The 16,292-nt window shown below is 38.5% G+C and overlaps 1 protein-coding gene across 1 annotated transcript; it reads left to right on the forward strand.

Moving 5' to 3' along the window:
* The first annotated feature begins 972 nt into the window (after positions 1 to 972).
* nkx1.2la (NK1 transcription factor related 2-like,a) lies at positions 973 to 4,597 on the forward strand. Its single transcript, XM_012863970.3, has 2 exons — positions 973 to 1,384; positions 3,549 to 4,597. Exons 1-2 carry the CDS (start codon positions 1,195 to 1,197, stop codon positions 4,118 to 4,120), a joined length of 762 nt encoding a protein of 253 aa, XP_012719424.2. The 5' UTR covers positions 973 to 1,194; the 3' UTR covers positions 4,121 to 4,597.
* The last annotated feature ends 11,695 nt before the right edge of the window (positions 4,598 to 16,292 follow it).

Raw genomic sequence — 16,292 nt, forward strand, 5'->3', positions numbered from 1 at the left:
TTTCCCTTCCACTCCAAAGTGTTGCAGACCCCCGCCCCATTATTGAGGTTTAGTGTTAAAGCATGACAACACAAAAAGTTAAAGAGTTATAAAACTTTCTCAAGGTACTGTGTGGTTGTATTCTCCTGGAATAATTTTTGAACACTCATTACACACACACACAAAAACACTTTTCACATCCACTAAGGATTCTTAGCATAAGGTAGAAATGCAGTGACATTGAATCTTTTTTTTTTCTTGAGAGGTCACTGTGCTTGGGTAGTTGCATCATTCTGCTTTATTGTTTGTTACATTTTATGAAAGTATTTCTTTACTGTTTTGATTAGTGTGGCTGCTATGTTGGCCAACTTTCCCTTATAAAAGAGATTTCTGATATCAGTGGATCTTCCAGGTTAAATAGAGGTAACAGTATTTATAATAATATTCATTTAAAAAAGCGTTCAGTTTGCAGGAAGTACATAAATACAGTACGATATAAACACACAAAGTTATTCTTGCTTTTAAATTAGGTGCATTTGTATGAATTAATTCAATACAAATGGTTCCGCAGAGGCGCACAAATCATTTACAAAGCAAAAATCATTAAGCCATAGACTCTACAATTTACATAAACACTCATCGGTTTTTATTCATATTGGGATGTAATTTAAATTATTATTATTATTTATTTATTTATTTTATTTTTTTATTTTGCCTCAGTTAAGTAAAAAATACCATACATTAACGCTTTAAACAGCGTCCATGCTCCAAAGACAGGACGATTTCCAATGGAGCAAGTGCCATCTGCGCCCAATTTACATACATCTCGTCAATTATTGAGTTTAATGATATGGGTGATTATCATTGGACGCTTTGAGACCATTAGGTAGTCGTGTGAAACACTAATAGTGTTTGTGTCACGTGTCTGGTTGAGAGAAATGGGGGTGGGGGAGGGGGTTTGGCTCAGACGCTTTAAAGACTGCCACCGGTCATTTCATTCAGGCTGTGAGACAGACTTTACAGCGGCGGAGGGGAGTGGAAGTCTGCACTCTGGGGGGAAAACCGCTCCAAAAGTCCGCTCCACGGGAAGTTTGAGGAGTAGAAGCAGGCTGAAAAATCAGAAGCTCCTCTCTGCGCGCGTAATTACGCACTGGAACGGCTTCTTCTGTCATCCCAAGGCTCAAACCATCAAATGATAATGACACCTACGGAGCGATGATGATGACTAGCCACAAAATCTCCTTTTCCATAGATGATATATTGGATCCGAACAAGTTTAACAGCAAAAGGGCAAACGAACTTCCCATCGCCAAGGAGAAGTTTACTGCGCCAGATGCAGAGGGAACAAGTTTGGAATGGGACAGCGCAGCGGTAAGAGGCTTCGGAGAGGAGCGCGCAGATGCAGGTATTGAAAACTTTACACTCACTCTCTGTCCGTATGTTCACATGAATTATGCTACATCTTTCTGATAATTGTTATATTGTTTCAATAACAAAAAAATAAAATAAAAAATAATAATAATAATAATAAAAAAAAACAAAAAAAACAAACAGCAGTGCCGTCCGTATTTCATTTTGGATAGTTAAACGCATACATAATTATAAACATAAAGACAATAAAATTAATACAATAAATCTTTTGCATTTCGAAAATAAAATGTATTGAACCTAAACGCAGGGAGGGGATTTGCTATCAGATGTGCAGTCATCTCTGGATGACCTTCCCTTAATTTCCAAAGCTGCGTTTCCTTTCGGGGGAGCCACAAAGGCTTGCTCCCAGAGCCCCCGCCTGTGATTGGCACCGGGACAGGCAGGCCAGATAATTGTTTAAATCGTCCCATTGAGGATGCCTCTGCGCGCTTTGATCGATATCCCATTACTGCTTCCTGCATATCTCCCTCCAGCACCTTGCAGGTACAAACCTCACTCCCCATCCATGTCTGATCCTAAATATCGTTCGATTAAAACTTCCTTTTAAATAGATGACATTTATCGATCGCCGCAGCAAATATGAAACTCCATTAGCACGTCACGGCTGTGGTGGCGGAGCTGGATTTAGACGGGATTTCTTTCCGCAACATGACATTTGAAGCGCCGGGCGCTTTATAAATTATTTAAGGATTAGTGACCAAGTCTTCCTTCTCCTCTGAATGCTGCTTTCCACTCTACCAACCTCTGACCCCAAATCAAACGTTTCTTCGATATAAAAACATATGTTCTCTGATTTTTTAGTTAAATTAACCATAAAAAGGGAATAGTGGAAATATCTCTGCATAATGAACATTTTGTCATGTTTCGGCCAGATTTTGACAGATTTCTAATTTGTTAGGAGCTGTCCTTCAGCACCCTGGACCTGGAACAGGGGCCACAGCATTTTGAGGTCCTGTATAGAGGTTGCTGTTCCTGAAGCCCTGTGTATTTTTAATAGAGCTGGTGGCATATCTATGTTTATAGATACGCCTATTTAAAATCCCCTAGAATTATCTATTTGAAAACGGTAAAATGCCATTGCAATCGTCAATACTTAAAAAAAAAAACTATCAAAGAAACAAAAAACCTAGCAGATTATTTTAATTTCCTTTACATTCCATCGTCATTGCCCACTTTAAAAAGAAAACAAAAACTGACAGAGAGAGAGAGAAAAAAAACAGAACGGAATAAATCTAAATGAATGAAATATTTGTAAACATCTACCTTATTTTATAGATGAAGAAATAAGGAACACGGAGGTCAGGAATTTACTGAACATATTGATGAGTGCATACATCTAAAAAGGGAACATGAGATTACAATAGGATCAGATTCATAAGACACTGAGTAAACATTTTCTCTGTGTTTAATAGCAAAGTTTTTCAAATTGAGTGAGCTGAAACTCTTATTCAGATGTACGTTTTAAAATGTAGCAAAAGTCACTATCTGGCCCAGCTAATGATTTTTTTTTCATCAGTTTTTTACTCCAGCTTCTTTCATTGCAAAAACTCATCCCAAGGTTTCCTTCCCAATTTTTCCTAATCCACATTCACAGATACATTCCAGTCTAGGGAGAGAACTGGTGAAAACATTTTCAGCGTTATTATTTAGTCATTACAAATGACTAAATTGAAACTACTAGGTATGACACCCCTGCTAGATGTTTCCACACCGGGTTTCATAAAAACACTATTTTACCATAAAACTCTTTTCAGTTCAAATGTCAAAATGTCCCAGAAAGCTGTGGATTATTAGCACAACTTATATTTACAGGATATGCTGTTTTTTTTTTTTTAGCTCAATGTCTCATCTTGAAGTTTACTTTTTTTTTGCTCTGTCTTTGTGAAGGTTTTTGTAATTCTTTTTACCAATGAATGGTCGGTATAACCAGAACAAAGTAATTTTGCCTTTTGAAAGGCAAACAAACAAACAAAAAAAAAAAAACTACCTATAGGTAAATAAATACACAAATAAAGAGGTACTCTTCTATATCCATCCCAAAACAACAACAGCAAATGTCTCTCTGGCTGGTGGCCCTTGCCCCTCTGCCCCTCCCTTCGTGACACCACTGGACTAAAGTTATTTGTGTCTCTTCACAGGAGAGGACACAGCAGATGAAGACTCCAGTGATCCAACAGTCCTCCCTGATCCCATCCTAACGTGTTCCCCCTGCGAGCACGAGGACTCCTGCAAGAAGACTGTGGCCACCCCGCAGGACCCCCCACCGCACAAGCGGCGTCGAGCAGACCAGGCGTGCGCCAAACCGCGACGCGCCAGAACGGCGTTCACTTACGAACAGCTGGTGGCTCTGGAGAACAAGTTCCGCGCTACTCGGTATCTGTCAGTGTGCGAGAGACTGAACCTGGCTCTGTCCCTGAGTCTGACCGAAACGCAGGTGAAGATCTGGTTCCAGAACAGGAGGACCAAGTGGAAAAAACAGAACCCTGGAGCAGACAGCACCTTGCAGACCGGCTCCAGCTCCCTGGTCAGCGTCAGTCCAAACCCACCATCCTGCGGCTCAGGCTCCGGCGCCTTCCACCAAACTTTCTCCAACTTCACCTCTGGGAGTGTGATTTTCCACACAGCTGGAGGTGTTCCGCTTTCATCCACTGGGGGGCTCCTGCATCCTTTTATGCCAAGTGGATTCGTCCAGCCGACTTACTTTAACTGACATAACATTAAACCGAGACTGATTCTTAGACTTTAAGCCAACTCCTTTTTTAATATTATTTTTTCTTTTTTGCAAAAAAATATTTTCACTATTGAAAATATGAACTCTTCATGCTATGATAATGTTTTAATGTTTCATTGATGTTTAGCAAGTTTACACAATAGACCAGAGGGTTTTAAAGTGTGTAAATCTAGGATTTTAAATGTTGTTTCATATCTTGATGGTGTAAAAGAGATACGTATGAACCAATCTGAGTTCTTCTGACAAAACACTGTCTGTCTGTATTCGCTGGAATATCCCAATACTGTACTCTGTAGGTCCAACTGTGGCACACTTGTCCATATTTTGCACACTGTGAACAACATTTCCGTTCTGCAAAGATCTGGAGAACAGGTTGGTATAAATGACACAAATGATAGTTTGCATGGCTGTCTTTGTCCAAGGTGCATTGGAAATAAACTTTTATTTTCGTTTTAACTATGAAACTAGGTCAGTGGGGTGGCAAGTGCTGTCTGGGGCGCCTATCTGAGGTAACTGTGTGGGATGTGGGATACACCCTGGTCAGCTCGCCAGTCCATTATGGTGTCAAATCCATTTTTTTTTTTGGCTACAAGGCAACGGTGCTAACAACTGCTACACTGTGCAGCCCGACATCCATCACATTAAATGTGGGAAAGCAACGCATGTTCTTACTTTTTCTGGGTGGTATTCACACAGTTGTCTGTCAGGTTTGATAATGTTCACTTGGTTGTGAATAAGCAGTAAATTAGTCAATCAAATTGCTGCAAATTCATTCATTCAGGCATCTATATGGGGCGAAGAGGATTTGCTGAAGTTCAAACGTGGCATCATAACCGTTTCTTGAATGAATAGTCAGAAAAGAGAAAATATCCAATGAGAGACAGGTGTGTTGATGTCAGATGTTAAAGAAGGATGAATTAAACAGGTTTGCAATGATAAAACTGCCCCAGGAGAGTCAAACAGGCACTTTTTATCACCAAGGTATGCAGAGTAACACCTCTGCACACAGCACACATCAAACCTTGAAGCAGATAACCACAGCTGCCAAAGACTACACCTGGCCCTACTCCTGTCAGGTCTGGAAAAGAAACAAGGCTACAGTTCACCCAGCTTGACTTAAATTAGACAGATGACATATAATTTGTCATTTGCTTCCTCTGATGAGTCAAGATTTCAGTGTTTAGGGTCAGAACACCACGAAAGCCAGAATCCATCCTGCCTTGCATCAACAGTTCAGGCTGCAGGTGATGGTGTGATGCTGTGGGGGCTTCTTTTCTTGACACACTTTGGGTCCCTTAGTAACAACTGACTATTGTTTAACAGCCTATCATTACTGACCATGTCTATCCCTTTATGGCTATAGTGTGACATATTCAACGTCTCATGACTATTTCCAGCAGGATAATGCACCTTTTCACAAAGCTCAGATCATCTCAAACTGATGTCTTGAACACCACAAATAGTTCACGGTTCTCCATTGACTTCCACATTTGTCAAATCTTAATCCAAGCTCATTTTAGGATGGTAGCAAAGCAAGATGAGGGTCATGGATGTGCAGCCAGAAAATCTGCAGTTGGTGCACGATGCCATCATGTCAATGTATACCAGATCTTTATGTTGAATCTATGGCAGGAGGAATTATTATAGAGTGGAAGGCAAAAGGGATTCGGGATATACTTAGTAAAGGATACTACGTGTATAAAAAAGGGAAAGTTTGTGGTCTTTAAAATTGCATTTAAGGTGATTTTAGAGTGGGTAATAAACATTAAGAAAAACTTTGAGTCAGTGTTGCTCACCTAAAACGATTATACAGTGATCCAATTCGGAGATTACATCAAGTGGTATAAAAGCTGTCAGTCATGACTTTTCTACATACTGAACGTGGAGGTTGCTGGTTTGCTGGTCTTGCCGTGCACGCCATCCTCTGTAACAGGCTTTCTGCTCATGTCCTGCTCCTCAGACAACTTGTCTCTGATCTATAGCAGGTAAGCTGTGTGTTCTGTAAACCAATCACTGAAGATGATAAAAGTCCATTCCTGTTATAAAACGTAAAATGATAAAAAAAAAGAAAAATTTACTATGTTTTTGAGTCATGTAAACCTTTAAAGTTATGCCTAGTAAATTTTTTTTCCCCCGGTAATTTCATTTTAGTGTTCTTTCCAATGACACATTTGTAATTTCTCTTCTCAATTACAATTTTACAAATTAAACATACTTAGAGTTTTGACAACTAAAAAAATTAGGATTATTATTTTTTTTTTACTTTTATATACTGTTTATACAACCTTTATCTCATCAGTTTTCTTTAATGTTTGAAAAGAAATAAATTCTCACTTGAAAAAATAGGTTTTCCTGTGATGAGTAGTACATTGTTTAGACAGCACTTGATTTGATCAGAAACCATTTTAATAACTGGAGCTTCAAGACTTTATTGAAACAATAAAGTGACAGAGACTAATTTATTGTTTGGCTGTATTTTATTGATGAAGCCACCTATGGAGCTGCCATTCTTTTACATTTATCACATAGAAAGTATTCCTGGTCTCTGCTCTGTCTTCTCTAACCCCAGTCGGTTGTGGGACATAGACGTTCACACTGAGCCTGGTTCTGCTGGAGGTTTCTTCCTGTTGAAGGAGAGTTTTCCTCTCTACTGTCACTTCATGCAGGCTCAGTATGAGGGATTGCTGCAAAGTCAACAACACCTTGTAAGCGACTGTCCACTGTAGCTATGTGTTCATCCAGGATGAGTGAATGCTGCACTTCATTGACTTGATGCAATCTTCTGGGTTTCCTTAGATAGGAAACTTTTTAATCAATCTGTCTGTGTGGCTAATATAATTGAACGGAATTGACTTTGTAACAAATGTTGTGAATCGGGGGCTATAAAAATAAACTTAACTAAATTGAAAGTTGTAATTCTCCCTCTTAATGGGCTTCTATGGGAGCAAACTGTGGAAAATGTTCAAAAATGACTTTACGGAACACAAAACCCACATTCAAGAATTTTATTAATTTACTAAAATGTTTAAATGTACAGATCTGACATAAATGTGAGAAATCAAAGATTTCTTGCTAATAAAAAACAACTCCTGTCACATAGAAATCATGTAATTTGCATTTATTAGTGGTTCATGAGGGCAAAAAGTGTGAAAAGCTGCTTCTGGTGTTGTAAGTAGAATCTCTTCAGTTATTTTATAAGAACATGATTATTGGCTATGGGATACCAGGTGGAGAAAGCAAGTGATTTTGCACCCAATGGATAAGCTACTTATAAAACACTGTAAATAATATTCAATTTGGTTGGTTTGAGCTTCAATTTGACGAGTTATAAACCAGCATATTGCCACTCCTGGAAAAGAGATTCACTTCCCTGGTGCATCCACATGGTGTCGCTGTTTCTGTGCTTATATTGAATAAAATCTCAGCCTTATTTTCTCTATGTTCAAAAACAGCAGCAGTGCAGCTGTGTTCTTTGTGATGCAGGAATTTTTTAGCTCATTATAGGGGGATTGATCTATAATCTAGGATTTATTTGTTTGTCATGTTATGACCTGACATAGTGTATTTTACTGAGATGCTACACGATATAACAGAACAGGTTAGAACACATTCATGAATGGGGAGAAGGTTTTAAATAAAAATCAGTATACGAATAAAGATCTAAAAAGTGGCAAACACATTTGTAATGACCCCTCCCCTCTGTAGTCAATACTTTGTAGGAACGCAGTTACAGCTTGAAGTCTTCTGTGGTATATTTTCTCTTCTCGATGCTCTTTGTTCACCAATGTTCTCTAACAAACATTTGAGGGCCTAACGCCGGCGGCCTTCATTTAATGCTTAATAACATAATAAAGATGAGAAATTCAATTATTGTCTCACAATGGAGAAATGTGGGTGTGAGAGTGACAAAGACACAGAGTTACAGAAAAATCAGATAGATATTAAATAGTCCAAAACACTTACTGATACCTCCTCGAATATTTGCTAATTCTAGTTAATACCAAGGGACGTTTGAAAAATGTGAGTTGCGGTGGATTTTTGTCATGGCTATCAGATTAAACAGGGCTGGATGCAGATGCATGCCACACTTTTCTAAACACGTTTTGAAAGAGCCTTTGATATAGTCATTCGGCTGCCCAACTACTTGCAGTCTTGTGTTGTTATATCACTTAAAATATTACAACACATGCATTAGCAGTTGTAAAAAGTGCAAATAAATTTCAGAAGATAGAAATCTTTCTGCAAGACCTTGTGTCACTCCATTCATGCATGCTTTACTGATGCAACAATTTTACCCAACAAGCCAACAGAGCAAAACAAGACAATGAAAAAAGCTCATTTGATCCGTGTCGTCCATCAGTAGAGCCATGAAAGATTTAAACCTGTGGCCTGCCAGCTTCATTTGTTGACATATTTTTCCACATGTTGCGTCTTTATTTCTTTGATTTTCTGGCCTATAAAGGCTTCCTCCCTGTGTCCACATAAGGTGAGCATGCTGCAGATGGAGGAACTGACTCTGGCGGGTACACAAAAGCCTCTTCATACCACTCTTATTGTTAGATGGGTGTCAGGAATCTTGACACCCATCTAACGATCAGATGGGATTTCCTGACTTCTGTCAAAACCTGAACAATGCCAGCCTGTCACTGAGCGGCTGGCATTCTTTTTCCTCTTCTCTGTCTTCCTGTGCCCGTATTCACAAAGATTCTCAGAATCCTCTCAGAGATCACACCTTAGCCTAAAGATTCCTAGCTAGGAGTCTTGGCTTAAGAGTGATTCAAATAGCTGCTCAGAGCGACTCTGGGGAAGGAAGTGACAGAATTATCTATCTTAGTGAGGAGGTGTGCTTGACCCCGTTGCTAGGTGGGACTCTGTCTATTAAAAGCCGTGATTGGTAGATAGTATAAGAAGAAAAAAAAAGATCAACACAAATATGCTCTTAGTGGTGAAAGGAGAGAAATTAACCAATTAAACTGGATTAAGATGAAATCTATCAAAATGAATTGTCACACAACATCAAAATGCACCACATTTACATCCTCATTGTTATTTTGGTTTGCTTGTTGTTATGTTTACTCAGCTCACAGGCCCTTTTACTACTTTATCTATTTGATATTAATGCACACTCACCTGTCAGCATTTCACTGGGATTACCTGCTTGTATGAAGCGGTTCGATTTGGCAACACAATGACATCCATCCATCCATTTTCTAACACGTCTATCCCTCATGGGTTCATGAGGGCTGCTGGTGCCTATCTCCAGGCACCAGGGTGTACCCCACCTTTCACCATGGGCGAAAGGCGGGGTTCACCCTGGACAGGTCGCCAGTCTGTCTCAGGGCAACACATAGACAAACAGGACAAACAACCATTCTCACACACACTCACACCTAAGGAGAATTTGGAGAGAAAACAATGACATATCTTTTACGCACCAGCTTGGAACATGAGATCATCATAAGTAAACTTCTAGATGGACATTTAGACTACTAACATTATCTTGCTATACAGAAAATACTCTTTCACCTCTTTTATATATATTCTTTGTAAATTTCTCTAATTTATATTCATGATTATTTCCTATTATTTATTTATCCTTAATAAAATGACATTACTGAGCCGTGCCTTTAAACTGCTGGGGCGCTGAAACGAATTAATTTCCCTCTATGGGGACAATAAAGTTTATCCTGTTACATATTAGTAATTGTAGATTGTTAAAGCACTCGTTTCCTCCACTTCCTCACAGATGGTATCAGCCAATCAGCTCTCTCTGTTTCCACCATCTTCCCTGCTAAAGACACTCTTAGGCTCGCTAAAAGTCCTCCTCAGCACCCCTAACATGTTTTCACTTTAGGAGCTCTCTTAATATATGTGAATATATATGTGAATATATTTTATCTTAAAAATGTAAAATTCTCAGAATTTGGGAAATTCTAAGATTTTTCCTAAAATTATGTCATTAAGAGCTACTTTCAGATAACCACATAACGACCGATGAAGTGCCCATATTCACAAAGATTCCTTTGTGAATATGGGCACTGGCTCTTTCTTTTCATGCAAAGCTCAAAAACTCAGTTTACACAGAAATAAATATATTGTACAGTATCAGTCTGATGGATTCTTGTTTGTTTTACTATGTGTTTTTAAATGTCTAGACTTTGGTTTGGTTATATTTTTCCCTCACACAATGTCTGGCATGCACAAGATTTGACATTTTGATCAATACTCTGTAAACTATGATAAGGAAGTCATGCCATATTTTGGCTTCAGGCAGCTCAGACATGACAATGTGATGAATAATTTGGCATCGTGTTTGAGGGAGTCATTTGATCTCGGTGAAGAGGGTGCTTATTTAAAATTCATGTTTCAGAGACTGCAAAGACAAGGTCACCAACAGGTCCGTGATGTGTATGTAGGTCTGTGGTGTGTGTGTGGTGTGTGTGTGCGTGCGTGCTGCCAATGGGATGGGAGGAAAATTCCATCTGTAGCTCCTGTTCTCTGTACTTATCCGACTTGCAGGCTTGAATAAATAAAAAAGGGGCCAAGAATTTCCTGGTATGTGTGGATGCTATCTGCAGTTGTGGTGGTCCTCAGGGACTGGGCTTCTCTCCTTCAAGGATCACAGGTCACAGGCGAGCAAAAAAATGTGTTCAAACATGTAGAGTAAAAGGAATTTAGAATGTAATGGTGACAAAAGTTCAAAGCAGCATGCAGATATCAGGAAAACAATTTGGTTTGATGTGCTCTGGGTCTATTTACGATTCCCAGAGATTTTTGCTTGTTTTGACCTGATTCTTTAAGTTCCTGGGATAGTGCCTTTTTCAGTTTTCATACTTTAATGTTTGTTTATTTTTTACTTTGAATTTAGTTAGTGGATTCTATTCATTTATTCTATTTTTTGTTGGTATCATGTTCTTTTAGATTTCTGTGTTTCCTCCCTGTCTACGTCTGTCATTATTCTCCCTCTCTCTTTGCTGTCACCTATAATCACCTAGGGTCTCATTTATAAAACTTTGCACAGAATCCACACTCAAAAAGTACATATACAGCTGATTGTTTTTTGCCAAGGAGAAAAGGTAACCACAGGAAAAAAAATATGAAAGAGGAGTTTATGAAATTTGAAAATCAGAGGTAAAAGCAAATATGTGGCCCGCATTAAAAGAACTTGTTAAAAAGTGAACTTGGTTGTAGTTTTACGCCGTAGGAACGACTTAAAACAAAATTCGTCTGAGCCAGTGAAACCAGGAGAATGAGGTCTCCCCCTGATGATTACGAATTTGCTCACCCCCCCCCCCTTTTTTTGTATAGTTATGCGTTACCAGCACAAGCATGAATAACACAGTGGTTTCTAATGTTTATGGTAAAGTCTGATATGGACTGACGTTAAACGTCTGAGAGGAATTCTCCAATTCCCCTCGTCTCCAAAATGAGTGTATGCATGAGTCAGGGTTGCCGTGAAGACTGCACATTTTTCCAACAAGTTTTTTTTGTTTTTTTTGTTAAAGATCCTGACTTTTGTGTAGAAAGTGACTTGTGCAAGTTTCAGGCTCCATTTTGTGCCTATGCTAGCTTTATGAATGAAACCCTTGATAATTTTTACCTGCTCTCTATACTTTTTCATCCTCACTTCCCCTGTATATAAGGTGCCTGGTCATAATCTCATATTTGTCAGATCCTCTGTTTTGCTACACCATGTTTGCTCTTTGTGATACACTGACACTCAAATACGTGTGAAACACTTAGGTATAAATATGTTGTTTTTTTTGTTTTTTGGAGTAACAGGAGTTCACACTGAAAAACACTGAAAAATTCGAACCTTTAATTTGAGTAACTTTGTTAGTGACGGAAACTCTCACTTTAACCAACTTTAAGCAATGACACTCATGATGGCCTAAAAAAACATCTATAAAATAAACATTTCTAAAGTTTATCGAAATGTATATTTAACTTTTTAGAGTACAGGCTTGAGTGAAATCAGTGTGTTGGGGAACATTTCGTTAGTAATGAGTAACTTTTTTCAGCCCCAATCCCCTTGGTCACTATTGCGATATTTACTTAGAGAATTGTTGTACTGTCTTTAAATCCTGAAGTTACTGTGCCTTAAAACATTTTTGGAAAGCTCAGCTAATGATGATAAAGCTTTGTTAGTTCCTGTAAGGTCTAGCTGACAATGTCATTTTTATTATTTTATTCAATATGGGACAGTGTGTGAGTTCCAAGACCACATGTAACTATGGCAGAGTTAGCCATGAAAGCTAATTTTCGTCTACAGCCCTGGGGCAAATGGAGGCACACCTGTGGATGTATTATAAAACAACACATCATGGAAAAGTCTTCCATCCACTGCCTGTACTCACTTATCCATACAGGGCCAGAGGGGGATGGTGCCTCCAGCACAGTGGCGTCTCTGGCATGATACGTTGAGTGGGGCACAAAAACTCAACGCCTATTAGTAGCAACTAAGAGTCACATCAATCCTTCAACAAGCCAGCAAGGACAACCAACACTAGATTGTGCCAAACTTTCCGGCAGAAAGTAAACCATTTCTGGTATTTTGGTTGGAAGATCCGAACTTGGGGCCAAAGGATTTGTGCCCCACGGGCATCCACTGAGAGCGTGTTCAAGAAATTATTAGACTTAGATATATAGACACAAATGTTTCCAACAGAACATTATTGGTAAGGGAATCAGTCTTTTTTTACATTACTCTATAAAGAACGATCATGTCTCCAAAATGAGTGTATGCATGAGTCAGGGTTGCCGTGGGGACTGCACAAGCTTTTTTTTTTTTTTAAAGATCCTGACTTTTGTGTAGAGAGTGACTTGTGCAAGTTTCAGGCTCCATTTTGTGCCTATGCAAGCTTTATGAATGAAACCCTTGATCATTTTTACCTGCTCTCCATACTTTTTCATCCTCACTTCCCCTGTATATAAGGTGCCTGGTCATAATCTCATATTTTGCTACACCATGTTTGCTCTTTGTGATACAATGACACTCAAATATGTGTGAAACGCTTAGGTATAAATATGTTTTTTGTTTTTTTTGGAGTAACAGGAGTTCACACTGAAAAACACTGAAAAATGTGTTAGTGAAGGAAACTCTCACTTTAACAAACTTTAAGCAATGGCACTCATGATGGCCTCCAAAAACATCCATCCATCCATCCATTTTCTAATCCGCTTAGTCCCTCATGGGGTCGCGGGGGTTGCTGGTGCCTATCTACTGCATTCCTCCAAAAACATCTATAAAATAAATATTTCTAAAGTTTATTGAAATGTATATTTAACTTTTTAGAATACAGGCTTGAGTGAAATCGTGTTGAGGAATATTTCGTTAGTAATGAGTGACTTTTTTCACCTGTGCTACCGATATGATAACACAGCCCCAATCCCCTTGGTCACTATTGCGATATTTACTTAGAGAATTGTTGTACTGTCTTTAAATCCTGAAGTTACTGTGACTTTAAACATTTTTGGAAAGCTCAGCTAATGATGATAAAGCTTTGTTAGTTTCTGTAAGGTCTAACTGACAATGTCATTTTTATTATTTTATTTAATATGGAACAGTGCATGAGTTCTAAGACCACGTGTAACTATGGCAGAGTTAGCCATGAAAGCTAATTTTCGTCTACAGCCCTGGGGCAAATGGAGGCACACCTGTGGATGTATTTTAAAACAACACATCATGGAAAAGTCTTCCATCCACTGCCTGTACTCACTTATCCATACAGGGCCACAAGGGGATGGTGCCTCCAGCACAGTGGCGTCTCTGGCATGATATGTTGAGTGGGGCACAAAAACTCAACGCCTATTAGTAGCAACTAAGAGTCACATCAATCCTTCAACAAGCCAGCAAGGACAACCAACACTAGATTGTGGCACACTATCTGGCAGAAAGTAAACACAACACGTGCATTTCTGGTATTTTGATTGGACGATCCGAACTTGGGGCCAAAGGATTTGTGCCCCACGGGCATCCACTGAGAGCGTGTTCATTATTTAAATTAACGTTGGTGGGCCGGCCCCAATTTCAAAACGCCTCAAGAGGATTTAGCCTACTGAGCTTGTTAGTATTCAGGCAGACTTAGATATATAGACACAAATGTTTCCAACAGAACGTTATTGGTAAGGGAACCAGTCTTTTTTACATTACCCTATAAAGAACGATCATGTCCCACTGATTATTGTGAACATAGAGCTCCACAGTGACATCTGATGGGGTCAGAAGGGGAATATCGGAAAAATTGGGCTCATTGTCCTGCCATGTGAACCAGCCTTTACTGTATCACTTGTGAACTGGAAAACATTTAGGTAATCCTAAATGACATAAAGGTTAAAGTTCAGTCTGATTTAATGTCAGACACTTAGAAAAAAAAAGAGATGTTTGTTAACATCTGGGTAAATTTAAAAAAAAAATCTTTATAATTTTTTTTTCAAATTATCTAGAAAAGTATTCTTTTAAATGTAGTTATAGTAATACTAATTCTGACGCAAAGCAGAGGACGGTTGTTTCTGCGAAGTCCATTAATTTTAGATAATACACAGCTTGAAGGGCATTATCCCGCTTATACCATGGTCATTTAGGAAATAAATATAAATCAATTACTTTAAAGTTTTTTTCCACTGTTTTTCACAAGAAGCCGCACATGGCAGCCCACTGCTCCCCAAGGGTGATGGGTTAAAAGCAGAGAACAAATTTCGTTGTAATGTATGTTTCAATGACAATAAAGATGATATTACTATTATATATATATATATATATATATATATATATATATATATATATATATATATATATATATATATATATATATATATATATATAGTACAGAAATGTGGGGATAATGAAAAGTATTTATAATAATTAAATAAATAAGTTTGGACCATAATTATAATAATTTATAATACCTGCTGAAAGGTTGTTGTTGACAAAAGGTACTTTTAATCTGACAACCGAGCCTGTATGCTATAAGGCATCTTTTACATGTAGTGCATGCCTATACATGACAGTGATAGATAAAATAGCAACTCACAGCTTTCCTCTTCAGATGGATTTCACTCAGTTGTCATGGAAACACAACCTCCATGATTGCAACCTGACCAACAAATAATGATAAAAGATCCTGTAAATCCCACATACAGACCAGCATAAATGCATACACACAACATTAAGTAGTAACTGATTTGAACTAATTGGCCTCTGTGGGTGCAGGCAGCAGCGCAGAAGGTGGCCCCATCACAATGAATCGTCCTACAAACCAAGATGGCAGCAGTTCAGATATTTGCCCCTATGCCTCTGCCGCACATTTAAAACTCCATTTTGTTTTCTCGTTACTTTACAGTATGTGGGCTGTATTGTCCTGCCTTATGAGATTTTTAAAAATGCCAATTTCAGTGAATACGTGCCAATTTTGCTCTTTAATATTACTTAGCCTTTTGTGGACCGCTTATAACAATAGCCGTCATTTTGTAAAACTTTTGAATATTTTAATCTCTGCTTTTTTTTGTCTCTGTCTTTCAAAAAACTCTCCCTGGAAGATCTCTAAAGGAAGCTGAGGTTTTCCTTCTCATCATGTCAGTCCTTGCCAGCAGCATTTTATCAACTTATATTGCTTTTTGAATGAAGGGGTGTAATGTAGACAGATTAAAGAACATGAATAAATTTAAGATGAAAGCTAATCTTTGAGACTGTTGAAGACTTCCTGTTGACATCTCTGTGCGAAGTTTGTGGCTGTGTTGCTCAAACGTTGCTGGGGAGCAGCGGGGAAGCAGGAGATAAAACTGACTTCTGATGGTGTGCTGGGCAGCCATGGAAAGCGTCTAAATGGGCTCAGCTTTGAACGAGGGATGCAAGCTAAGATCTACAGGATCTGTGGGTCAGATAAGGTGAGCAACTTCAATGATTTGCATGCTCAGTGTTTGTTTTTCTTTTTCTTTAGAAAAATCACAGCAGCAGCTGTTAAACTCCTTAAAGTTAAATGCAAATTCTTCTGACTACAAATGCTTCTTATTATTGCCTGCAGGCTGTCATCATTTTAGCAATTCAAAGAAATTAGAACCACATGAAGTAATTTTAAATAAGGTATACCATTCACATTCCTGTGTTATGATGACGTCGTACAGAAGTTCTCCAAATGCATAGTCAGTCAAA

Source organism: Fundulus heteroclitus, chromosome 22 (assembly GCF_011125445.2).
Source record: "Fundulus heteroclitus isolate FHET01 chromosome 22, MU-UCD_Fhet_4.1, whole genome shotgun sequence".
NCBI lineage: Eukaryota > Metazoa > Chordata > Actinopteri > Cyprinodontiformes > Fundulidae > Fundulus > Fundulus heteroclitus.